This window comes from Salvia splendens, unplaced genomic scaffold, assembly GCF_004379255.2.
Source record: "Salvia splendens isolate huo1 unplaced genomic scaffold, SspV2 ctg1029, whole genome shotgun sequence".
NCBI classification, from domain to species: Eukaryota; Viridiplantae; Streptophyta; class Magnoliopsida; order Lamiales; family Lamiaceae; genus Salvia; species Salvia splendens.
Window position 1 is genome coordinate 3,530 of NW_024598569.1, and position 27,707 is coordinate 31,236.

The following is a 27,707-nucleotide window of genomic DNA, read 5'->3' on the forward strand; positions in this document are numbered from 1 at the left end:
ATCGATCTCAATCAAACACCTCTCCGACTCAAACGTTACAAAAAGGATTTCACCATTTTCATTCAATGAAAAAAATTTATATTAAGTTATTGGTGTCATCAACTATTGGTTCTAACTTCTAATCTATTTCTGACTATAAATCAGTGCAACTTCGAATATGAAATTCGAAGAGATCAAATAGGAAAGGATACTTTCAATCATGAACTTATAATAAAAATATAGGATTAACCAACATTTATGAAATTTTAAAACGAGTGAGAATTAAAAAGGATACATGAGAAAAAGAGAAAATATAAGGAGAAATATGGCGACCTCCAAAATTAGTGATAAATTAACAAAAATTGTGTATACAATATTGGAATATTTAGGTATTTTACATTCACAATAGTTTATACATTACATATTTACCCTTTTATAACTATTTAGGGAAGATTAAGTTTCTAAGTTTAATAACTGCACATTTAGAGCATCCACAATAGTGTCTAGCGCACCGCCTAGCCGAGCGCCGGCGCTAGGCGGTGCGCTAGGCGAACTATTGCAGCCGCCTAGCCGATTTCGCGGAAAAAAACCGCCTAGCGCTCGGCGGTTCCGCGGCGCCAGGCGATCCGCTAGGCGCTATTGCAGCGTCCGGATCGCCTAGCGCACCGCCTAGCGCGAATTTTTAATTTTTTTTTATTTCCGAAACACTATATATACGCGACTTGCCCGTCATTTTCATTCGCACCACTTGTATTAACGAGTACTCCAGGCTCGATGGGCGGCGGTTAAGGGGCCAACGCGTTTGTGGCACGTCGACTGCATTGCTGATATAATGTACGCATGTATAATCATGCACAACATGATTGTCGAAGATGAAGGTGGACAACTGACTGATTGGGCCAACGACGATAATGAAGCTGGTCCAAGCCACGGCGTAGCCGCCCCTAACGTACGGAGTAGGGTACCCCACGATGAAGACGGTCGCCTCCAAGCACATGCCGACATGCGCCAAACGGAGGCTCATATTCGACTCCAAAAGGATTTAATTGAAGAGTTATGGGCGCGGAGGACTGCACGACGTTAGTTTTTTTTTAAATTATGTAATTTTTTTTAATTAATGTACTTTTTAAATTTTATTAATATTAGTGAATTTTCTCGTTTTTGTGGCGTAAATTTAATTCCGTATATTGTGTGATTGTTAATTATTTCATTTTGTATATATTTGTTAATAGTGATGTGGATAGTATTATTAATGTTTCCCGTATATGTCTCATAAATTAAATTCCGTATATTGTGTGATTGTTAATTATGTCATTTTATATCATTGTTATTAGTGATGTGGCTATTGATGTGGCTGGGCTATTTATGATGTGGCTAGGCTGTGGCTGATGTGGCAGGAGGATTTTTAGTGCTGATGATATGGCAGTGGCTAGGCTATGGCTGGGCTATTGCTGGGCTATTCCTATTGTGGATGGCCTTAGGAAAGATAATTCATTCTAGCATAAAGCTACATAACTGCACTTTTGTTTCTTGTTTTTCAGTCAAGAAGTGTACATAAGTAAATCAAGTCTATAGCTAAATCAATTTATGTACTCTTCTTGAGTGAAAAAACATGAAACAAAATTAATAGTCATTCACATACTAATTTACTATTATTGAATGATTCTAAAAGTGACTACATGTATATATATTTAATTTAATGTTTTATTGTCATCCAACTAATCGGTAATCATTAGATCAATTTTCTCGCGACTCTACATTATTTAAAAACCATGAAACATAAATGAATTCAATATATACTACAGAAAAATACATTTTTTATTGTCACCCAACTAATCGGTAGTCATTCGCATTGAAAAATTGTAAATTATAAAATGACTAAAGCAAAAAAGTGTAAACTATAAAAATGATAGTATTAGAATATGTACTCAATTCATGAGTATCGTCATTCAACAACTTAATTAACACTAAGTCAATTTCATTTTACTCTCTACATCTAGAATAAAAAATCATGAAATGTAATTAAAATTGATATAATATTAAAAAATAAGTAAAAAAATTAATTTGCATCGAACTGTTTCATGATTGAATAATTCTAAAAATTATAAATATAAATGCAACTACCTGTATATGTACTTAATTTCTACTATAAACACCCTTCATGTTAATTAAAAAAGAAATAATAATTAATATTTTCTTAGTATAAAAATACCCATCACTAAAATTTAATTAAAATAAAAAGTATTCATATATCTGCTTTTGGATATAATGAAAAAGGAAACAGGCTAAGGAAAAATAGTATTAAAAGAAAATAGCACAAAAATAAAAAGATAATGCAAGAGCTGTTAAATCATTATGGCTATAATATTTTCTCATACATTCCACATATCAAATATAGAAATGCTTTATTATTTTAATTTATTTTTTCACATATTAAATTATTTTATTGTCACAACATTGATGATTTATTCGCATGATAATTTAAAATAAAAAAAATTAACAAAAAAAAGATCAAACAAGTTATGAAAAAATAATACAAATGACAAAAAATACTAAATACTAAAGTATAAAATGATCAAACATAATTTTCTTTAAAAAATATGCTTATGTTACTTTATTAAATTATATAGTACTTTAATTATGTAGTGTGTTAATTAGTATTACCATAAATAATTCATAATCTAAATCAATGCGGGTTTCCTAAACTAATAGGTCATGTTTGGTTGCCAGGATTCTGTCTGAGAAAGTAATCTGATTCATTAAATTTTAAATTCTTGTGTTTGTTTCCGTTTTTAATCAAACTGAGAAAGTAATAAAAATCCTGAAACAAGGAAAGTTAGTACAACTTTCCAGGATTCTGAATCCTAACTTTTTTTAGGTATTTTTTTCTCAGTTTTAGGATTCTTACATATTTAATGCAATATAGTACAGTTTATCACCACCACCACCACCACCACCATTTATTACAATGTTTTAAAAATAATTTAAAAGTATAAACCATACTTAATTTCAGGATAATAAATAACTATAATTCAAATTATCATATTTATAACTATATTATTAATATTTATTTTTATTTTTATCATCATCATAATAATAATAATAAGTCCAGAGCCTTTGTCCTAGCGGCAAAGAGTTTAGACATTATTGCATGAGGTGCTGAGTTCGAGCCCTCTTGACAACATCAGTTGTATTTTCCTCCTATCTATAGTATAGGAGTTTATTTATAATTTCCTCCCTTATATAGGAGTTATTTTAAAAAAAGGACATTGTGTTATTATCATAATAATATAATTTATTAAATAATTAAATATAATTATAATTATATAATAATATAATAATTATTAATTTATAAATTAGTAATTAACAATAAAATTGTAGTGAAATTTTAAATTATAAAATTTATACAATTAAAAATTAAGTAAATATAATGATGATAATAATAATAATAATAATCTTATTTATTATTATATTATTATATATTATGATGTATAATCCATATTTAAACTATCCATCGTAATAATAAATAAAATAATATAATTATTATCATTGGTAATTAATAATTTATTAAATAATATGTATTATTAATTTTTATAAATAAAAAATGATAAATATATTTTTAGTTTAGTGTTTAAATCAAATATATACTTTCAAATCTTGATATTTTCCAAACACGGGAAAGTAAAGTTATTAGAATTAGAAATCATATTCCCGGGATTCATTTTCCCAAGAATCATTTTCCTTGCCAACTTTACTTTCCCGCCAACCAAACATGGCCATAGAGTAAAAATATTCAATATTAAATAAGGATAAATTAGACATAAAATTATATCCTAAAAATAGAACTAAATTAAAGGGTATATTGTATATACAATTTTTGTTAAGTTATCTTTTCTCAAATTTTAATTACTACGAAACTCATTATGGCGTTTTAATTACATTCACATTTGGAAGTTTAATTGAAGTTTCAAGTTTCAACACAAAATTAACCATTAAATAAATCGGAGCGTTTCCCATCCAACGGCCACGATGGAGCTGGCTATTGAATAACGTTTATTTGAAACTCAAACGGTCTAAAACCCCAACATAAACATCACAAAAATTTCTTTTCAAACTCAATCCATTTCCTCCGATTTCTTATTCAAGATTTCGGTCACATTTTGTTCTTCAATCGATCAATTCGAAGCCTATTTTAGTGAAAAAAAAATGAGCGTGCCGCAGTTCTTAGACGCTGCGGATTCTTCTGCCGATCTGCAGATATGGAACAACGCCGCCTTCGACAACGGCGAGATTTCTGAAGATTTGGCGGCAAGCAAGCAGCCCTGGGTATCTCTGAAGCCGACTTTCGGAAACCCTAATTCCTCTTTCGATTCCGTTTCTGATAAAGAAAATCAAGTTTTCGCATCATTGAATCAAAATCAATTCCCCTCTGTTTCCCCTTTCCCCAAATCGACCTCTACGACACCGTTTAAGCAGCTCACCGAGGTCGAATCAGTTCAGAGATCGAAAATGAGAGCAATCGAGGACAAGGGTTTCGAGAAAAATCGAGTCTTGAAAATCGACGAGGAGATTGAAGAAATCGTGTTGCAAATGGCGCGATTGAACTCGAGATTGGAGGCTTTAAAAGCGGAGAAGGAGAGCGCCGGAGCTGTGGAGAAGAGAGGGAGAGTCGTTGCGGTGAAGTTCATGGAGCAGAAACAGGGCAGCAAGAATGATGAGATTTCGAATTTGGGCGCTAGAACAAAGGCTAACAGAAGAGGGATTAGTTTAGGGCCAGCAGAAATCCTTTCTGCAGGGCGTAGAGGGATGAGTTTGGGGCCTTCGGAGATTTTCGGGGCGGCGAAATCGAGGCAGATGGTGATCAACACCACCTCTCTGCAGAGTAGGAGGCAATCTTGCTTGTTTAAGTTGCAGGGGATTGATGAGGAGAGGGTGGAGAGCTGCAGTTTGAGCCCGAAATCGAGGAAATTTGCTGCGAAATCGAGGCAAGCCGTGACCACCATTGGTTCAAGAAAGGCTGTGAAGAAGGAAGAATCTGTTTTAAGCTCAGTCCAGCCAAAGAAGCTGTTTAGGGATGGCGAGAAATCGGTTCCAAACAAGAAGGCGTCTAGGCCGGGGAGGGTGGTGGCGAGTAGGTTTAATCAGGGCGCGTCTCAGGCTTCGGCGATGAGGAAGATATCGTTGCTGGAGAGTGATGGTGATGCAGGGAAAAGGGTTGAGAAGACGCGGTCTTTTTCCGTGGGGAAGACGAGGGCTAATGAAGGCGAGGGCCGGGTGAAGAAAAGGTGGGAGATTCCTAGTGAGATTATAGTTCATAGCAGTGTGGGGGGAGAGGGAGAGGGAGAGGGGGAGAAGTCTCCTGGATGTGTTGTGGCAGCGCCTGGCCTTCTTCCGAGGCTGAGGATCGCTCGCTGCAACAGGAGTCCACGTGACTCGGGGCCTGCCAAGAAGGTTGCTCAACTAGTTGGGAGGAAGTCATACTTTTCTATTGATGAGGGAGTGGACGTGGAGAATTCTGTGTGTCAAGTTCTGAGCTATGACGAAGATGATGAAGAAGAAGAGCGTTGAAATGTGGGAGTTTTGGTTGGGATTGTGTTTTTTGCATTGTTTGTGGTAAATATAATAAATGGGGTTTTAAGGAGTAAGATGTTAATGTTTCTTGTTCAAGCATACTTGTGCTTTGCTATAATAGTGTATGTCTTGGAATGAAAGCATATATACATGTCTTAGATAAGTATGGAAATACTGAAATGGACTATGTAGTAAAACATACGACTACTAAACAACAAATATGGTTTTGAATGAATATTTGATTTAGATGCTGACTTGTTCACCAAATATAACTTGTTTGCTGCTAGAAAAACTCACACAATCACAAAAAAGGAGCAAAATGCTTATGAATTCTAAAAAAAACTACTACTATTCTAGTATTCGTGTGCTCCCCATGAAAGTAACGGGATCACGATGGGGGAGGATCCCCTGCTGTGGTGGGAACACAGCAGGGGCTGCTGTGCCAATTAAACGGCAGCGTTTGGAGTCAATTACTACACCCTTTTCATTGTCAAATTTTTGTAATGTGCTTACTTTTTCAATTACTAACTTTTGCAACTTTATATTTCAGTTGGTTTACGTTGGACAATAGCTTACGCATGCTTACTTTTTAAATTAACTTCACTTGCTGCATGATTTATATGATCAGTGGTTTAAGTTAATATTGTTATATTGCCCACACAGGTGGTTAAATTATAATTATTTTATAATATATCGAATATTGATTTTACTTATATAGGAGTAATCATACTTTGTTGAATATTAGCTTTTAGTAAATTAATTTTATCACTTAAAATTATTTTTACTTATATCGAGATATGAATGTAATATCCATATATTGAATACTGCTTTTACAATTCTAATTTATTTTTTACTAAAAGGTTATCAAATTAGAAAACTCATTTTATTTTTTAATTTAGGGATAAATATTATTAAATCATAATTCTTCATTGAATTTTTGGCCATTTCCATAATTTTGAAACTCGAATAATCGAATATAACATTTCAATTTTCTCAATTGTTCCATAATAGTGAAATTGGAACTAGTTTTCATGATGATCTCAGCAAAAAGGACAAATGGCTCCTAATTTTAACGGTAGCGTTTCACTAAAAACCTTCATCCAGTTCACTGCTTATAGTAAATAGTTTTTCGCAATCTAGATAGAAAATTTATTGATTAATAGGTGCCATTGGGTATGTATGAAAGGCTTTCGCTACCCTATATCTCTGGTAATTCTTGCCTAGAGGTGCTAGGCATGAATTATTTAAGGTCAATTTAAAGAATATAAGAGTAGAGAAGCGCAAGTCGGTATTTAGATATCAATCAAATCAGAGGTTAATTCCTTTAAACCAACCGTTAGCTGAAGCACATAGTAATTGATAGTAGGGTTTATTTGATGACCGATTTGAAGATGTAGTTGGAAAGTGATGGCAATAACTTAATAATCCACACACAACCAAAACCGATTTATATGAGTACACATAAAAATTAAAAAATGGAATTATACAACTAAAACATTGTTTCAGACCTTCAACCTACAAGATTTAGAGATATAGTAAAACTCAATATCTACACAAACAAAGGAACCTTTCATCACATAAAAATTAAATCCAAACACAACAGAAACAAAATTAAACCAATACACTATCATAAATGAAAATAGCAACTTTACAGAATAATCTAGTGCTGTTATTTAACTCCAGTCTCGTTGCAAAATCGAAAGAAGAAGCTGATGACAACACCTTTGATATACGAGTTTTTCAGACCCTCAATCAATAAGATGTTAAAAAACCAAGAAAGAGGGTATAGTAAAACTCTCTGTCTAAACAAATTAAAAGTAATCCTTATAAAATTCAAATGATATACAGAATATTACATTAAGAAAACATATTTGCCTCAGCATGTTAATTATAATCAATAGGAATGTAGATCCACCGAGAGGTTCATCTGCATAAGCAGAACTCGGATTCACTGCACCTCATATACTATCCAACAACCATCACGGGCAGTAAAAAGATTAAATTCTCAACAAGATAAATTGGGGAAATTGAGTTAAAAATAGAATTAAAACCTATTAAAAAATAAATTTAATAAGGTTCAGATAATTATACAGCTCTATCGATCAAGAATTTTCTGAAGCAGAACTGGCGTTAAGCTGATTATTAATCATCACAACCAAAGCATATAAATAAATAAAAATTAATAAATTGGCTCATATTAAGAAATTCAACCATTATTATCAATCTACTTCATCGATTGGAAATCTCAGAAGCGCGGATAATCTTTTAATCATAGCCAAAACCTAATTTCGAAAAATCTGGAATTGTGCATCAAATATAGCGGACATTTTTAGAGGTAAAACAATGGGAAATTGTAAACCCCCACGTGAAAGCCGCTAAATCTTTGCCTCTATGACTAGCTCAATTTTTCATTGAAAAATTTCAGAAAACAAGCTAAAGGTGTGGTGAGGCAATCCAATTATTAAAAAAAATAAACAAAAACAAAGAGAGAAATTACGAGTGCAGATGAATGATTGTTGCCGTTGTTTTGACACAAATAGGCCGTGAGAAGGTACAGCGGCAAATCTGCAACACTAAACGGCGTCGTTATCGCACGAGCTTTGGGACTTCATTCTTCATATGAATTTTCAGAGGAGCCCGGGTTGCTACATGCATAAATTGAGGCCTGCGGAAATAGAAATAACAATAAGAAAATGAAAACTATAACGACAGAAATTTGGGTGATTTCTCAAATTGAGATCTAGAGCGAAGGAGTTCAATACTTTGTGTTGTAGATTGGAAGAGTGAGGAAGAGATGCATATACTTGGATTTTATAGAGAAACCCTAATCAGGATTGGGCCGGAAAAATGTGCATCTGGATAGTCCGAATCCGAAATCGAACTAAAGCCGGGGCCGTTTACCCGGTAATAAAGAATTAGGTCATCTACAACGCTGTCACTATACCGTCCCTTAAATTACTATCTACATGCCCCACTGTACTTTTTTACTACATCCCTTAACTAAGAGATGGAACCTGCAACCCTTCGTCCCTTATCCGTCCCTTAACCGTCCCTTAAATTACTATACATTCAATTTCATTTTTTTTATTTTTTTTTCCGACAAATTCAATTAATAAACAACACACTTCATTAAAAATAAAATAATATTACAACATAAAATTTGTAAAAAATTTAAAAAAAAAACATAATTAAAAATCCTAAAAAATTACAAAATACATAATTTAATTTTCTCCACCAAAGTTTGCCCAAATGAGCTCCATTAGATCATCTTGGAGTTGGGCGTGGGCGGAAGAGTCATGTGTCCTTGCTCGAATAGACAATTGTTCTTGTATAGAAGGATGCACTCCACTTCGAGCCGGACTACTTGCGGTTGAGCTTCCGGGGGCTTCAGGGTCGAACCAATTTCCCGCCTCGGGTCCTTCGTCTTGGACAATCATGTTGTGCAAGATAATGCACGTATGCATGATGTCGACCATTCTCTCCATGAACCACGTACGAGCCGAGGCTTTGATAATGTTGAAGCGCGCTTGGAGAACCCCGAACGCCGGCTCCACATCCTTCCGAGCAGCCTCCTGCTTCTGCGCAAAAAGCGTCTGCTTTGCGTTCACAGGCATGGGGCACGTCTTCACGAAGGTTGGCCACTTCGGGTAGATGTCGTCGGCAAGATAGTACCCCATTTTATAGCGCCGGTTGTTAGCGGTGAAGTTGATGGCCGAAGCTTTACCATCCAAAACTTCGGTAAAGAGGTCGGATTGGTGGATCACGTTTATGTCGTTGTTTGAGCCGGGGACCCCGAAGTACGCATGCCAGATCCATAACCGGTAGTCGGCGACGGCCTCGAGTATAATGGTGGGGTGGGTGCCTTTATGGCAGCTCGTGAACGACCCTCTCCACGCCACCGGGCAATTCTTCCATTGCCAGTGCATGCAATCGACGCTGCCAAGCATTCCGGGGAATCCGTGCACTTGTCGTGAAGGCGGGGCAGAAACTGGCAATCTGTCGTGCTTGGCTTCCGGAGAAATTTGTAGGTAAAGGCTGCCCGGACGCCTTTGCAGAATTGGAGCAAGCACATTCTCCCAGTGCTGTCTCCAATGTGGAGGTATTCGTCGAACACGTCCGTTGTTTGTCCAGTCACAAGCTGACGGATTGCTGTCGTACATTTCTGCAGCGTCGTGTGGCTGGGACGTCCGACGGCATCGAACCTTTCTTGGAAGAACTCTTCCCAGACCGCCAATGTATTTGCGATGTGGAGAAATAGTGGTCGCCGCATGCGGAAATAGCGACGGAAGTAGGTATCTCCCCACATCGGGTTATCGCAGAAGTAGTCGCGGACTAACCTTGCGGCGGCTTCCTCCCGGTTACGATGGATGTAAATCCGGGAGCGTCTTTGGGGCGGCGCGGCTTCCTCCGCCTCCCGGCGTCGATCTTCTTCAAGTGATTCTTCCATTATTCGACGCATTTGCTCATACGGATCCATGAGATGGATTAAATTTGGGGAAGAATAAAAGAGAGATGATTTGCGATGAAAATTGGAGAGGAAATGAAGATGGTTTGGGAAGAATAGATGTGTAATTGTGTGTGAAATGAGAATGAATTAGGAGTATTTATAGAGTAAAAAAAATAAAAAAAAATAAATAAAATGAAAACGGCTATAAAAACGGTAACATTACCGTTTGCAATTTTTAAATTTTTTTTTAATTTTAATTCGATTTTTTTTAAAAAAATGATTTATTGTGTCAGCGTGACGAATCTCACTCGCGGGCATGCGAGTGGGCGTCACGCAACGGGTCTCGGAGGGACGGGCGGCCCGGCGTGATAGTGACGGGACGAGATGCTGCAACGGGTCCCGCCACCGATCCGTCACTCCGTAACGAAACACGGGTCACCCGCGTAACGCGTTGCGTGTGGCCTTAGGGTGTGTTTAGTGAAGAAGTTCTTTTTAATTACTCCACCGCCTGCAAAGATTTATTCTTTATGTCTTTCTCTTCCTACTAGTACTAGTATAAAATTAGTTTTATAGTAGTAACAAATCTATATAGTATTATGAAATTTAATTTCCAATCGGTAAAATAATAGGAAAATAGAAATAAGTAAGAGGGAAAAAAAAGTTAAAAAAACAATGTTGGTATAGTTTGGTAGGTTTATAAAATTATCCTAAATTATCATCCATATAACTACACACGTTTGGTAGGAAATATTCATTTTATTTTTTATGTTTTTTGATAGGTATGGAGGCAAACAATATCCCACATTGAAGAATAAACAAGAGTCGTAAGCATATATATGTGTTAATTCAACTCCATTAGTATGAGGTCTTTTAGGGAGTACCCCAAGAGCAAAATCGTGAGGGTTTTGCCTAAAACGGACAATATCATACTAATGTGGAGTTTGGGTTTGCACCACTGTTCCCCAACGATAGGGTTTCTAAAATAATAATTAAAATAAATAATGATAATATTATCTATTTTAATTAACTTTCATAATAAATAGAGTATACTTTTAAAATTAGAGAAATAAAAACAAAGGATGTTTGTGTAAAAAAAATATGTTAATATGAGGGTATTTGTGTAAGAACATAGATTTGTCAGGTTTTAAAATTGATGGAGATAAATAATCAGACCATGAGACCAGATAATTTATCTATAATGTGAGATTTATTATATCAGGCTCGTCCTTAATCATAGGCTTTAGAAACGCTATCTCTTCACAGAGATTAATTAAATAAGGTTTTATTATCCGGAACCTAGCTAGTTGGAATTTGATTACTCTATGAATAATAAATAAGTGTTTCGTGCTAAGTCCACCCTTGGAATTAATAAGAAATTAATTAATTTTCGTCCATAGCAGACAATAATTAATTAATGGACATTTATATCTTTAGTGCGGGAAATAAACATTTTATTTAAAATGGAAACCTGGATTACTCGTAATTTAAGATTTGGATGGGCAGTGCAATATTATTTCTGTAGTGGCTACAAATAATATTCCAATATAAGCTTGTATTAAATTGTGGATTCAATTTAATTAGTCCTAAGCTAATTGGGGTATGTCATATCCAAAACCTTCCATAGATCTCTGTCTCGGTCCAATATGAACTTAATATAAATAGTAGAATAAAGGAGAGACAAACACACATAATATTTTATTGAAAATTTTCGTCCCCATTGCATTAAGAAATGGACGATTTTTTCAGCTCTCCTCCGTGAGAATTTATGTCTTCTTTATTCGAGTCCTAGTGTTCTGGTGAGATCAGCCCACACTGATATCGGAATACGGTTTGGGAACCAGTCAGAAGATCCGTGGTCGAGTATTGAAGATCGACACGTGGAGAAGTAGCAAGCCATCCGCGATTCTTTGGAGAATCAAGAAGGTACAACTTCTATTCCATAGAAAAGCATGTTTTAGATTTCAATTAATCAAAAGCATGTTTTAATTCAAGTTATGAGAATGATACATGTGATAATTGCGCGAATATAGTTTGTCTAAATAATCTGCTAAATAGATCTAGTTCTCTGATTTATTCATGTTTCCGCTGCCAACCCCATCAATTTTCAACCTTTTTTTTGGGGGGGGGAGGGGTTTGTTTGGATTAGAAGACCTATGAGAACAATGACGAATTTATGCTTCGGTTGTCATTCATAAACCAAGTCAGGGCAATTTAGTCATGCAGTAATTACTTTTAAACACTTGCCCTTTCAACAATGACGAATTGATACTTGGAAGGCTAGCGGTTAAGTCATGTACCAATCTATAGTCGTAACTCTCGCGAAACCACCGAACTCCTGGAACACTGAGGCCACGAGCTGAGTAGATGGCGCAGGCGGAGGAGCATATCCAGACGCGGCTGCGTTCCCTTTTGCCTGGGTTCTGGCAGTCTTGTTGCCAACGTGATGCCTAAAAGTAGACGTAGGCGTGCCGAAACTTCCTTACGGCTCAGCGTTGAGATCCATAGGCGACGGGCCGCCACTGTTCGTGTAATCGCCACTGGTGGTGTTCTTCATCCGCTTCGGCGCTGAGGGTGCGACCGATATCCCTCCGTCGAACTTCGGCTTGTCCTTCAAGATCAACCAGATGTCATAGAACTTGAGCTGCCCGTACTTCGACTGGTACTCGGTCATTGCCTTCTGAATGACATCCTCCATGCTCTCTCCGCTGCCTCTTCCGTCCCTCAACTTCGCGTAGATATCCCTGAAGTTGTTGACGTGGAGCTTGATCTGATCCCAACACTTGTGGAGCTGCTCCTTTTTCCGCTTATATGCCCAACTCAGCTTCACCGAGTTGTATCTGGCATCAATGCGATCCCACTTCCTGGCCGAAGTCTGGTGGTTGACGTATATCGAATCTTCCGATATATCGACCCAACACTCAACCACCTTCATGTACTCGTCCATGGTGTAGTCTGTACGCCCCACGACGTACTCGTTGTTGGGATCGTTGGATGGGAGTGGGACGACTGTCGCTTTTTCCTTCCTCGCCATCCTCTTCTTCCTCCTTGTTGTCTCACGAGTGGAAGGTTGCCCACAGCTCGACTCCATCTCCTAGACTCGGTAGGCGTCGGTGTTGAAGAATGGATCGAACTCAGACTCGTAAACGAAAGTGGACCCACAGATCCAAGAGTCTCGACCCGGTAATCTTCGTGGCCGGGCCAACGGGCGCCACCACCGCCACCGCCGAACATCGACATATCGTCGTCGACCGTGTAAAAAATGAATGAAGGAGAGAGTATATATAGAAGTTTAGAGATAAAAAAAATCACAAAAACGCATCAATGGGCGGACGAGGGGTCGGGCGAGGCATTGACCCCGACCGAAAGATCGGTCGCCCGACTCGTCCGCCCAATCGTCCTTCCCTCTACAATGGGCGGACGATCGCGGACGAGTAAAACGAATCGTCCACCCGATTTTTGCACCATTGTGAACGCTCTTATGAATGTATTTTTTTTATCAAGCACTAAAAAAGCCTATCCACGTGAAAGACAAAAGCCCACTATCTCCTAAACCATGAAAATTACTCCATCCGTCCGCTATTAAATGTTCCATATTTGATCGGCACGAGTTTTAAGAAATTATTTGACTTTATGAAATAAAGTGGGTAGAAAAGTTGGTGGAATGTGGAGCCTACTTTTATATATTGGTTTATAATAAAATGTGAGTGAAATAAGTTAGTGAAAAATATGACACACTTACCAAATATGGTAAAAATGAAATAAGACATATATTGACGAACATGTAAAAAAAGGAAAAATAATTAATGGCAAAAGGAGGTTGTACATTCTAGAAATATACAAAGACGATAATCAAAGTCAAACAATTCTGTAATATATAAACACAGATTCGTAATTCAAATTCTAAATTGCGTCAAGACTCAAGATGAAAATTAACCCAACATTTTAATAATTACCCCAAAAATAACAATAGACACTAATAGGAATAAGTATTTTAAAAAATAAAATAAAATAGTCATAATTTGTCGTCGTATGAAATCGTCCCATCCTCCAGTCTTCAATTCAAACCCCTTCTTTCCTACCGCGATACGAAACCGAATCTACATGAGCTTCCAATTCCACGGATCGAAATCAATCAAATTCCCAATCGGAGTCAGCTGAATTCGAATTGATGCTGCTGAGAATCGTCAATTCAGGTTATTATCATCTCCTAATTTGGCTCGCCGAATATATTCAACGCCTATATGGGCAGTTTTGATCGCCGGTACCTTCGTCGTCGTCACTCTCACCCTCTCCATATACCTCATGTTCGAGCATTTGTCCGCCTACAAGAATCCCGAGGTTCCACTTCAACCGTTTCTACGACCTTTCAAATTGCTGCGGATTTTGTTTATTTTAACGGCGATTTGGTGATTGCAGGAGCAAAAGTTTCTCATAGGAGTGGTACTCATGGTTCCATGCTATGCTGTTGAATCAGTAAGCTTTTCCATGTCTTTTTGTCCTTTTCTGTCTGGTTTAGCTGAATAGTTATGATTGATCATGAGATGTTTTGTTGATTTTGTTGGTGGATGTGTTATAGAAGTGGAAATTTTGGTGTATTGGAAGATGTTTCTGTTTAATTGAGTTTGTGTTTAGCAGTATTTTGTTGTGATTAAGAGATAATAAGACTGCTTATATGGTGAAAGATGAGATGGTATAGCAGTGTTATTTATGAATTCATTGTGCCTATCAGGTGAAAATTTAGACATTTTCTGAGTTTGCAAAGATTTTGTATCAATATTATGGTCACTGTACGGTGAATCGCCTAAGATTAGTAGATGATTCTCATGCGGAAGGCTTGAAGCACTATGATGCTACAAGCTTCAGTGTATCGGTAATTCTGCCAATAGTAGCATTAGGGTCCTTCATTGCTCTGCAGCACTAGAGTTACTTTGTTAACGTCTTCAAATCCATATTTAAATTTACAAACTGTGTTATTTATTGGCTTATGCAAGCCTACAGCATGTTTTTTTAGTATGATTTCAATAATTTTTTTTAATTCTCTGTAGTGGGATCACTTTTCTCTTCAGTTAATTTACTTTTCGTAAGACAATATTTCCGAATGGATCCCTTCTCACACAGTCAGGTAGGCGGATTAGTCACTGTTGGTACTAATTAGTTTTGTACTTCTATTATGAAGTACACTTTCCTGATTGATATCTTGAATTGCTTCAAATTAGATGTATTCTTGGTTTCACTCTTTATGTGAGTTTTTCTGGTGAGAGTTGCTTGTGAAAAATCTAGTTAAGATATTACTTCCTTCTCAAGCAAGGTCTTCTGTTTGCAGTTTGTTTCTATGGTACACCCAGCAATTAGTGTTGATGTTGGGATTGCTCGTGATTGCTACGAGTCCTTTGCCATGTATTGCTTTGGGAGGTATCTAATTGCTTGTTTAGGTATATGATCAAGCTTCCTTCTTAATGTTGAAGTTCTTCAATTAGTATCTGTAATTGCACATATTAACTTCTTATACTCCATAAGTTAGCAGATCAATGAATGCTTCAAAAAAACTTGTATAACATTATGCTAGTTCACATGGCCCCTGGTCATCAAACTTCTTGCTAAAGTAGAGTAACTAACTATTTGCCGGAACAAGATCATCCAATTTTCACATGGTGAATTAGGCGGAGAAGAGAGGGCAATTGAGTTTATGAGGAGGGAAGGGCGTGCAGGTATGAAAGCACCCCTACTAGATGATCATGGTCATGAAAGGGGAATTGTGAGGCATCCTTTTCCGATGAATTATATCTTGAAGCCTTGGAAACTTGGTCAGTGGGTTTTTCAGGTTATCAAGTTTGGAATTGTTCAGTATGTAAGTTCCATCTTCATTTGTAATCTTTCAGTGTGTTCTGCCGTTCACTATTTCTACTCTTTTATCTTGCCAATCACCATGCTTTGACAAGTTTGGAAACTTCGATGGCAGATGATAATAAAAGCACTGACCGCTATTTCAGCAGTAATTCTCGAAGCTTTTGATGTGTATTGTGAAGGCGACTTCAAATGGAATTGTGGGTACGTTACATCCTTTGAATATTTGTATTGACTAGATATTGGAACTTATTTTTGATTACCTGCAACCCTTCAAGATTGTGACACACATGTAGCAGGCAGAAAGGTGGGACCATGAGAAGCCTGAAATATTAGGAAAAAAGTAGGCAACCATGTTTTTTCTTGGATTGGCTAGAGTGAAAAGCCTATGCTACTTTTTTGATGCACCACTCATTGAAGTGAAACTATACTTATAAGCTAGTGTGATGTACATTGTTTTAAAGAATTTGGTACTCCAATTTTTGTTTTATCTAATGAAAAAAGTAATCATATCGATTTATAACCTTCATACGCAGTAGCTGCTTCTGTTTAATCTCGATTCCTATGGATTTTATTCCTTTAAGATTTACTCAAAGTGAGTAGCTCAAATGAATGGATAAGAAGCTTGGTTACTCTTAACAATTTTTTCCTTCTTTGTTTTATAGGTACCCGTATATGGCTGTGGTTTTAAATTTCAGTCAGTCATGGGCTTTGTATTGTTTAGTTCATTTTTATGCCATCACAAAAATGAATTGGCGCACATCAAACCACTGTACAAGTTTCTGACATTCAAGTCAATTGTGTTCTTAACTTGGTGGCAAGGGGTTGCAATAGCTCTTTTCTATGCCGTTGGCTTATTTAAAAGTCCAATAGCTGAGTCCTTGCAATTTAAATCCAGTGTTCAGGACTTCATCATCTGCATAGAGGTAATTATGTTAAGCTGCATTTTCTTGGCTGCTGCTCTTGACCGATTTTCGTTAATTATGTTTAGGCTTCCGTTGTTAATATCAATATCTTGATTTTGATAGATACACAATGGGCTCAGTACTCAATTTCTTCTCGTATTATAGTTTGATATTATATTTTATGTTATGAATGTTTGTGCATTCGTCCAGGACAGATGGGTCTTGCTTCTGTGGTTCACCTTTATGTTTTCCCGGCAACGCCTTATGAGTTAATGGGAGATCGCTTTTCTGGAAGTGTTGCAGTCCTTGGAGATTATGCATCCGTGGATTGTCCTCTGGACCCAGATGAGGTTAGGGATAGTGAACGCCCCACAAAGCTGCGCCTTCCTCAACCTGATTATGAAGCCAGAAGTGGAATGACAATTAGAGAGAGCGTTAAGGATGTTTTTCTCGGGGGTGGTGAATATGTAAGTTCTTCTCATTTCTTCTTATACTCAACTCTTCTGCAATATTGAAATTATTCGTTAGCATATTTGTGTAGAAGTATCCTATGCTTTCACCCAGGTATTGTGTCAATGGTAAGTGCTTCATTCATCGTCATTTAACAAAAACCCGGTTTTTCTGTGCCAGTCATTACTTTCGCCTGATGTCGAATTCCTGCTGATGGTATTAAAATCTGTTTTTCTGCACTTTTCTATGCAGATTGTGAATGATGTGAAGTTCACAGTCACTCAAGCAGTAGAGCCAGTAGAGAAAGGAATCACTAAGTTTAACCAAAAGCTGCATAAGATCTCCGAGAACATAAAGAAGGAAAAGAGAACCAAGGACGACAGTTGCATTTCCTCGGCGAAGGCAGTGATCCGAGGAATTGATGATCCCCTCCTTATTGGGAGCTTCAGCGACAGCAGTAGTAGCTCGAAGAGGAAGAAGCACCGACGCAAATCCGGGTACACCAGTGCAGAGAGCGGCAATGAAAGCTCCATTGACACTGCATTTGGTGGTTACAAGATTCATGGCCGTCGATGGCTCGTCAAAGATTAGTAATATCAGTCCAATTTCCGGCGAACCGATGTACTGCCACCGCAATGGTGGTTCCGATAGCTGAGGCGATGCTGTTATGTATCTGATGCTTGATGATCAGAGGAATGAATTCCACGAGCTATTGCAAAAGGCTGTTGATTTTTTCCTCTATTTGAAATTATTGTATAGAGAAGAACGAATGAAAAAACTCTTCACACTCTCTACTCTACATAGAGAAGAAACTGATGTTTGGTGAAGAAGATTTTGTTTCTTTGTACAAGAAGTAGAATAAATAAATTATGGGTGACGTAATTAATAGATTATATTTTTCTCGAGGAAATTCCGTTTTCTACCAGTAAATTTGATCGTATCACGCCATATAAAATGTGTATTCTAATCAACTCAATGGGATTTACTAAGTTTTCTACTTTTCTCACATTCCAAAGTTACTCAATACACAACAGTGACTATACATTGCTTCGTATGCTTACATATAAAGATTTATATACATTAGGGTGTCCACTATAAGGTGGACACGCCCAATAGCCCCGCCCCAGTTTTGTGTCCATAGCCCCGGATTTTTGTCCATAGCCCCAAAATTCTATTTCCGCCACTATAGTGGACACCTCCAATAGCCCCCAAATTTTATAATCAACTTTCATTTTATTAATGTTTCAAGTAATTACGAAAAAATTTATCGGGATATACGTACGTAGACGAAGTCGACTATACGAATTAAGAATAAAAATAAAATTTAACTTTAAATTAAATTAAAATACAAATTAAAATTAAAATTAAAATTAAAATTAAACACACTAATTTAAAATTAAAATTAAAAGTACACACTACATTGAATCTAGTACAAATCACTACCAAGTTTACGCAACGCCACCACCTCCCCTACTTGCCCACACTATTGTTCATCTGTTGAAGCATAGCATTCCAGTTGTCTCTCCACATATTGTTCATTTCCGACCCAAAATTGTAGTGAGAGAAATTTGTATAGATGTTGTATTGGAATGGTGTGAAAATAATGAATGGAGTGGGGTGTATTTATAGGTGAATTGAAGTGTAAAAAAAAAAAAAAAAAATCGGAAAATCGCCAGCCGCGGCGGTTGTCCTCCGCTATAGGAGGCGCGCCTATAGGCGCGGCTATAGGGACGCACGCCGCGTCCTCGCCCCGCACGCGGCTATCCCGCATCCGCCGCCTCCCTCCCCCCCTCGCCGCGTCCACCTCCGAGGCGGACACCCCCCTCACTATGATAGCCGCGCCTTTCTCCCCCTCCGCCCCAATCGCGGCGACCGCCGCGGCGTGTCCATAGTGGACACTCTTAATTGTACATCATGTACATAAAATCATTAAATTTTAAATTCAATTAAATTAATGTATAAATTTGTGTTATTATCAATTATATTAATATAACAATAACAAGAAATACTATGAAAATTTTACTCCCTTCGTCCCATAAGAGTATGTATTTTTGGTTGGACACAAGTTTTAATACACATTTGTCAAAATAAGAGAGAGTTATAAAGAAAAAGTAATTAATTATTATTAGTGGAGAATGAGTCTCACCTTTTATAGAAAAAGGAGTTTCGAAAATTAGAAAGTGCACACTCTTGTGTGACAGATTAAAAAGGAAAGCGTGCATACTATTGTGTGACGGAGTAGTATAACATAATTTCAAACTTGAATCCAAATAATTATACAATCACCACGGAAAAAATGGCTAAGGATAATTTTTAATGTAATTAAGAAAAATAATTTGCATTTTTAATAGGGATTTTGGTCCTTAAAATCATTATCTTTTTTTTTAAAAAAATGCTATTTCACATAAATTCTAAAAGTGGTATGAAAAATCACAAACTTTGGTAGAGAGTGTTTTTTCCCAGCCCGATCCGAATTTAAAATTTTTCGGCAAAATACGATCTACGTGAACAATCTTAAAGTCTTCGTCCTCACACCAGAAATTTAAAACCTTACAACGTTTTCTCATTTCTTAGTCTTTTCGATAATGTGGCTGACAAATCGTAGTTTGAAGCTTTCTAGGTTAGAATACTTTGAATCATGAAAATGAAAATGAAAATGAAAATGAAAATGAAAATGATCATGATCCGCATGTTTGGGAAAAGGTTCTGCATATTTGAGGAAATGACTGATATACTATTTGTGTTTCTTAAATATTTTAATTCTAACCTTATGATTTTACACATCATACACCATGTGAAGAAACATAGTGACAACTAGGATTAAAAAATATAACATAGTCCAACCAGATCCGTCTTCTAGCCCTTCGGGGAGAAGAACAACCGACACTAAAGTTTGTCATTTTTCGTATCACTTTTATACTTTATAGGAGTAACATATTTTGAGAAAGTTAATGGTTTTAGGGACTAAAGTCCCTTCTTAAATAGCATCATTATAAAAATATATAAATTATATTTTTGTGCAATTTTTTTTCATCTAGTTGCAATTTAGTTTGATATATGGTAGGTGAACAATAATTTAAGTCAATGAAGTTATACTATAAGATTTAAGTTTTTAGATATATTTGAAACTTCTTTAAGGATTGTCAATTATCCGATTCTCTAATTTAGTGTTAATCTATGCAGTTATCGTTTTATTTTAATAGCTATAATATTTTGATATAATAATATAATCTAAGCAGTTTTCATTTTATTTTAATAACTATAATATTTTGATATAATAATAGTATTGATTAGATCCATTCTCGACTCGTGTAATTTGCATAACTTGACTGTATTTGGATCCGAGCATAAGATATACAAGTCGGTCTTCACTCAAGTGAAAATGATAGTTACTGAAAATTTATCACGACACGAAACTCCTCTTTTATGCTTTTACTAATAAGAGCGCCCACAACCGTGCTCTTGCCAACGAGCACGGTTGTGGGCCCATCGCCACTTTTTCTGTCTGCTCTTAGGTAAGAGCACAACACCCACCGCTGTGCCCTTCCGCAAGGACGAGCACAAGGGTCCCACCATTCCATTATTCAATTTAAATAAAAACATTTCCACAAAATTAAAATACATTATGCATACACGGAATAATATTACAAAATACATTAAAAATTAAAAATTACATAATTAAAATCCTAAAAATTAAAATTTTCATAATTAAACTCCTAAAAATTAAAAACTATATAATTAAATTCATAAAATAAAAAAACCCACTACTCGTTGCCGAATTTCACTCACATGTGTTTGATTAGGTCTTCTTGTAGCTCAACGTGGGTTCGGGTATCGCGCATTGTGTGCCTTGTTTCGATCCTCTCACCCACCGTCGTATGCACACCTCGGCGTGGGGGAGACCTCGTGCTTGAGCTTCCGGCTTCATCCTCGTCGTAGAAGCTAGCCGCCCTCGGTCCTTCGTCGGCTATAATCATATTGTGTAAGATAATAATACATTATGTCGGCGATATTATTCACGTACCACAGCTGAGCCGGGGCCTTCACAATGTTGAATCGGGCTTGAAGGACCCCAAAGGCTCTTTCGACGTCTTTCCGAACGGACCCTTGACGCTGCGCAAAAAGAACCCGTATTGGGTCTTGCGGGTTGCTAAGCGTCTTCACGAAAGTCGACCACCTTGGGTAGATACCATCGGTGAGATAGTAACCCATGTGGTATGTATTTCCGTTGACGGTAAAGTAGATCGCCGGTGCTACACCATTCAACACATCATTGAAGAGGGGTGAAGAATAGAACACGTTCAAGTCGTTGTTGGATCCGGCAACGCCGAAATATGCATGTCAAATCCATAGGCGGTAGTCGGCGACCGTTTCAAGGATAAGTGTTGGGGCCGCCGCCTTTGTGGCCGCTTAAGTGTTACCCCATCCAAGCAGTCGGGCAATTCTTCTACCTCGAATGCATGCAGTCAATGCTACCAAGCATTCCGGGAAAGCCATGGACTGATTCGTGAAGACGAAGCAACCGTTGGCAATCATTGGTGGTGGGTGCCCGAAGGAATTCATCACCGAAAGCTGTACGAACGTCCTCGCAAAAAATTTTCAGACAAAGGATTCCAGTGGGCTCACCGACATGCAAATACTCGTCGAAGAGGTAGGTCGTTTGCCCAGTAGCGAGTTGTCGGATTGCACACGTACACTTCTGCAACGCCGAGATACTTTGCCGACCGACTGCATCTAGACTTGTTTGGAAGAATTCAACACGGGCGGACAATATGTTGACAATACGCATAAACAAGCGCTTTGACATGCGAAAACGACGCCTAAAGTAATCTGCCGGAAACCGCGGCGGGTCGGCAAAATAGTCGGCAACGAGCCTTTCGTGGGCTCCCTCCCGGTCACGATGGATGTAGCGGCGAGTTGATCTAGTTGGTTGAGGAGGAGGGGCGGGGGTATTCGCTGCGACATATGCTTCATAAGCGGCACGATGTTGTTCGTAATATTCTTGTTCTTCGCGCTCCGCTTCCGCAATCAGATGGGTGAAATCCATTTGAGCTTTTGAGTGAGAGACGAAGGTATAGATAAGTTGTATGAAAAATATGAATGAGAGATGATTTGATGTGAAAAATGGATGATGAATGTGTGTATTTATAGATGATTTTGGGGGGAAAAATATAAAAAATAAAAAATACAGAAAAAGGGAAAAAACGGGCATTTTTTTGGGATTGGGAAAATATATTTTTTAATTTTTTGGTATTATTTTCGATTTAAAAAAAAGATTTTCTAACGGAAATGCCGTTGACCAATCACACGCTGCCACGTCACCTGCTCGCTGGCACGGACGTGCTCGATGCATCGAGCAACGCCGTGTCAGCGGCGCGAGCGCAGCGGCGGACGACGTCTTCCGTGCCGCTGGCACGGACGGACGGACGCCGTCCGTCCACCGTTGCAGATGCTCTAATACTAACTGCTTTCGAAAAAATGGTTACTTGGATTTAAAAAATTGATTTGGTTTTTGAACATAAAGTTTAAATTTTGTTCCCAAATATTCATACACCGAATATCAATCTTACTCCCCCAAGATGTTTATTTTATTCTTTAATTTTTAAATTATATACGTAATGTGAAATTTAATGAGGGGATGAAATGGAAAGACTAGTTAAACTGCAATCTCAGAATATTGAAGGGTTTATTTCATTTCTCATGGAGATTTACGCGGTTTCGAATTTCTGAAATATAAATACTTTTACAATAATCTCACGATCGCAAATTAATTTTACAACAGAAACGTAACATATAAGATGAATATAAGATTCAAACTGGACTTCAAGGGCAATTACCTATTACACAATATTATTATAATTTTGTTAGTATGCTCTATACTAAACACATTCTAAATACTTATCTCCTCCAAATTGGCAGTTGCCATAAAATTGGTAGCTTTAAACTTAAATATTACACCACAAATGAAAATGTTGGTAGAGTAAAAGCCAAAACTTTTAATATAACTATTTCCCTAAAATCAAGATTGACTCGTGGTAAATCCCCATTAAAATTTAAACCCATGATTAAATCACACTTAAACAATATACCTATCTTCTCAAACTAAAAAAAAATCAGAAATTTCCCCACTTAAATATGCCGGCTAAGCTAAACAAATAAATCCCCACACAACACTCTTCTACCCCACATATACACACAAACTCAAAATACATATACAAACATCAAATTTTAATATACTCCATATACATCACAAATATTTTATAACTTCTAAATTGTCTCTTAAAACAAGTCAAGAAACAAATTAACGCATCATATTCATATTATCATATATACCAAATCCAATTTCCTTTGCCTTAAAAATAATTGATAATATTTCAAAATTTTAAATCCCATTCTTCATTCCTAATATCGCCAAATGATTAAAAGTTTCAAAATTCAAAAAAAGAAAACAAATATAGTTACCATATGATTTAAGAGTTTCAAAATTCAAAACAAAAAAAACAAATATAGTTACCATATTCCATGCAAGGGCATTCCCGTCCATTTACACGCCTCAGCTATATAAAACTGGCGGGCTTTTCCCCTTTCTCTCAACAGCAAAAAATGAAAAACAGACGCACTCTCACCATCACTGCGTGTTCCGATATGCAGAAATCGAGAGAATTGAGCCCGAGAAACCTCTCTCCGGCGTCGAGCACGGCTTCTACTTCATCAACAACCGATTATTACGGCAGCGGCCTTGAATCCCCAAATAGTATTCTCGCTCCAATGAAGCAGAGAGCCGATCAATTGAGAAAGCCTAAAACCCTTGAAAATTCGGGATTTCTCCGGGGTATTTGGACGTCGAAAGCTTCTTCAAAGGCGAAGAAGACGGCCGATTCCATCGGCGGCGAGCGGCGCGAGGAGTCGGAGCAGGGAAGGAGTAACGGAAAAATTGATCGAAATCCGCAGCCGCTTCTCGGCCGGCAGCGGAGCTGCACCGAATTCATACGGATCCGGAGCCAGCTAGAGGATTTTAAGGAGAATCGCAATCCAATTTTGGGAGGATCGACGCGATACACGAGGAAATCAAATTCTCTGGATAAATCGCAATCGTCGGAAGAAGATAACGGAAATATCATGCCGGGGAGATTCTCTATTGATGAGGTGGCAGTGAGAAACAACTCGTTTTCGAAATACGATTCGGGCCTGAATTTCGATTTCTCGCTGGCGTCGTATATGGCTCCAACCGTCAGCTCGAGAAAGCACCGGATCGACGACTTGCCGTCACGGTCACGGCGGTGGAGCGGTGAACATCTGGAAATTGATAATAATAAGAAGAATTCTCCGAAAATTTTCAACTCGGGGAAGAAGGGTGGTGGAGATTGGGCCGGGCCGTTGGCCCGAACGGGCTCTCAGAGGGCTCTGAGCTCTCCCAAAGGGAAGGGAATGAGGAATATATTGAATTTGGGGATTAATTTGGTGAAGGGGAGGAAATCGTCGTCGGCTTCATCTTCGGCCGGGCCGGGCTCGGCGGAGAATGTGCATCAGTTGAAGTTGCTGCATAATGGGTTGGCCCGATGGAGATTTAGCAATGCAAAAAGTGAGGTTACTAATGAGAATTATGCCAAACATTGCGAGGTTTACTCCTATTTTATTTTTAGGGATATTGACATCTAATATCATGAAACTTTCAAAAAGTTGAATTTTTCCCACGAATTATAAAATTGACAAATAATATCATGAACTTTACCATGTGTTTGTTTTTTCCCACGAATGAAAAAATTCATGTTATTTTAATAGATTGAAGAACAATTTTGGACGGTGTGCTTCAAGAAAAACTATCTTCAAAGATTGAAAAACTTGAAGCTCTCAAATTATTGTCGAGAAATTACGAAAACAAATCCGTATCATAATATTATTTGTGGGAATTTTTTCATTCGTGGGAAAAAACAAACACAGGGTAAAGTTCGTGATATTATTTGCCAATTTTAAAGTTCGTGGGAAAAATCCAATTTTTTGAAAGTTTCGTGATATTAGATGTCAATATCCCTTATTTTTATATTTATATACTATGATTATTGATTAATTGTGTGTTAATATTTTTTGGGGTATTTTTTTTGTAGGAAAAATTCCAACATGTTCAAGTTGCACTTTTCAAGCTTCAACAGTCTATCCTACAAAGGAAATTACAGCTGCAGAAGGAGAAATTGGAGATGAAATTAAATTACATAATTCAGTCTCAGGTAAATAAAATTATACTATAAAAGTGATGATAGTATTAATTTATAGATTAATATGTACTCTAATGTTACTTATAAACATAAAATCATTTTCATGATATCATAGATGAAAGTATTGGAAGTTTGGGCAAACATGGAAAGACAATATTCATCAGCAATTTCAAATACAACAGATTGCTTGCATTCTGTTGTTTGCAAAATACCCCTCGTTGATGGAGCAAAGGTATATATATATATATATATTTGTTTGGAGTCGAAAAATGAAAATTGATTCGAATAATAATTTGTTGCAGGTTGAACCACAAATGGCTTCAGCAATGTGTGCTGCATCAAATTTTGCAACTAAAATCAATATTATGGTTGCTGCCTTTCAACCTACGGTAATTAATTAGTTTGCTGTTAATTGTGTGTTTGTATCTCTGAAAATTATGTGTATTAACTTAATTTAATTGTTTTAGGTTGAAAAAAATGTTGGAGTTGTGGCTAAACTGGCAACTGTAGTTATACAAGAGAAGCAACTATTGGAGGAATGTTTGGACCTTTTCAAATTCATCTCTACATTGGAGGTGATTGAGAAAATCTATAGTTTAATTTTTTGCTGCACAATTAATTTAGTTGAAAACTAGTAGTAATTTCATTTTGAATTTAATTGCAGTTGGAAGAGAGGAGTTTGAGGAGTAGCATTATGCAATTAAGGTTGATGCTGCAGCAGCAGCAGCAACAAGGGATGTTGGCGTAATTTCTTGTTACTCTCTCACACTCTGTAAAAGATTTAGATAAATTTGTAAAAAATTAGAGAAATTTCTACTTCATTTGATATGAATTTGTATCCTTTCGTCGTACAATACGTAAATTCTATGATTGAGTCAAGATTCAAATTCACTTCGAGTCAAGATACGATTCAGCTTTATATTTTTCCTTTGTTAATTATTTTAATTTATACCCATTTTATGTAAATTTTTATACAAAACCCCCTATCAATGAGCTAAATTATACATCAATATAGTTTAATTAATTTTTTTTATAAAATAGTCCCTATAAGTAATGATTTATGCGTCAGCCCACACAAATATAAGGCCATCCACAACGCTGTCTCTATACCGTCTCTTAAACCGTCTCTTAACTACTATTTGAGCACTATTTGAGGGCCCCACTGTCCTTTTTTCCTCCATCTCTTAACTAAGAGACGGAACCTGCAACGCTCCGTCTATTAACCGTCTCTATATCGTCTCTTAATTACTATTCATTCAATTTAATTTATAATTTTTTTTAAAACCCAATTCAATTTAAACAAACACACTTTATTAAAATTAAAATAATATTACAACTTAACATTAAAAAAAACGAAGACATAATTAAAATTCTAAAAAAATAAAAATGACATAATTTAATCTTCTCCGCCAAAGTTTTCCCAAATGTGCTCAATTAGATCCTCTTGGAGTTGGGTGTGGGCGCTAGAGTCGCGTGTCCTTGCCCGAATAGCCAACCGTTCTTGTATAGATGGATGCGCTCCACTTCGCGGCGGACTACTTGCGGTTGAGCTTCCGGGGGATTCGGGGTCGAACCAATTTCCGGCATCTGGTCCTTCGTCTCGGACAATCATGTTGTGCAAGATTATGCACGTATACATGATGTCGACCATGCTCTCCATGAACCACGAACGAGCCGGGGCTTTGATGATGTTGAAGCGCGGTTGGAGAACCCCGAACGCCCTCTCCACATCCTTGCGCGCAGCCTCCTGCTTCTGCGCAAAAAGAGCCTGCTTTGGGTTCGCTGGCCTGCCGCACGTCTTCACGAAGGTCGGCCACTTCGGGTAGATGCCGTCGGCGAGATAGTACCCCATTTTATACCGCCGGTTGTTGGCGACGAAGTTGATGGCCGGCGCTTTACCATCCAAAACTTCGGTAAAGAGGTCGGACTGTTGGAGCACGTTTACGTCGTTGTTCGAGCCAGGGACCCCGAAGTACGCGTGCCAGATCCAAAGTCGGTAGTCGGCAACGGCCTCGAGTACAACGGTTGGGTGGGTGCCTTTGTGGCCGCTCGTGTAGGAACCCCTCCAAGCCACCGGGCAATTCTTCCATTGCCAGTGCATGCAATCGACACTGCCAAGCATCCCGGGGAATCCGTGCACTTGTTCGTGCAGGTTGAGGAGGAACTGACAATCCTCCGTGGTTGGCCTCCGGAGAAATTCGTCACTGAAGGCTGCCCGGACGCCTCTGCAGAAGTTGAGCAAGCACAAGCGCCCAGTGCTGTCTCCGATGTGCAGGTATTCGTCGAATATGTCGGCCG

At 37.5% G+C, this 27,707-nt stretch overlaps 2 protein-coding genes, 4 non-coding genes and 1 pseudogene across 6 annotated transcripts; 3 read left to right on the forward strand and 4 right to left on the reverse strand.

Annotated features, from left to right (window-relative positions):
* The first annotated feature begins 4,185 nt into the window (after positions 1-4,185).
* Positions 4,186-5,547, forward strand: LOC121788387. Its single transcript, XM_042187072.1, has one exon. It carries the CDS (start codon positions 4,186-4,188, stop codon positions 5,545-5,547), a length of 1,362 nt encoding a protein of 453 aa, XP_042043006.1.
* Positions 5,548-7,206: 1,659 nt separating this feature from the next.
* LOC121788391 lies at positions 7,207-7,315 on the reverse strand. The gene has a single exon (XR_006047729.1). It is a non-coding gene; the product is annotated as a small nucleolar RNA snoR97 (small nucleolar RNA).
* A 305-nt stretch (positions 7,316-7,620) lies between these two features.
* Positions 7,621-7,711, reverse strand: LOC121788390. Its single transcript, XR_006047728.1, has one exon. It is a non-coding gene; the product is annotated as a small nucleolar RNA Z223 (small nucleolar RNA).
* A 27-nt stretch (positions 7,712-7,738) lies between these two features.
* On the reverse strand, positions 7,739-7,828 carry LOC121788392. The gene has a single exon (XR_006047730.1). It is a non-coding gene; the product is annotated as a small nucleolar RNA U36a (small nucleolar RNA).
* Positions 7,829-8,061: 233 nt separating this feature from the next.
* On the reverse strand, positions 8,062-8,205 carry LOC121788393. Its single transcript, XR_006047731.1, has one exon. It is a non-coding gene; the product is annotated as a small nucleolar RNA snoR134 (small nucleolar RNA).
* Positions 8,206-14,032: 5,827 nt separating this feature from the next.
* Positions 14,033-17,974, forward strand: LOC121788389 (annotated as a pseudogene).
* A 5,867-nt stretch (positions 17,975-23,841) lies between these two features.
* On the forward strand, positions 23,842-26,157 carry LOC121788388 (QWRF motif-containing protein 3-like). Its single transcript, XM_042187073.1, has 6 exons — positions 23,842-24,816; positions 25,302-25,421; positions 25,525-25,641; positions 25,712-25,798; positions 25,877-25,984; positions 26,074-26,157. Exons 1-6 carry the CDS (start codon positions 23,842-23,844, stop codon positions 26,155-26,157), a joined length of 1,491 nt encoding a protein of 496 aa, XP_042043007.1.
* The last annotated feature ends 1,550 nt before the right edge of the window (positions 26,158-27,707 follow it).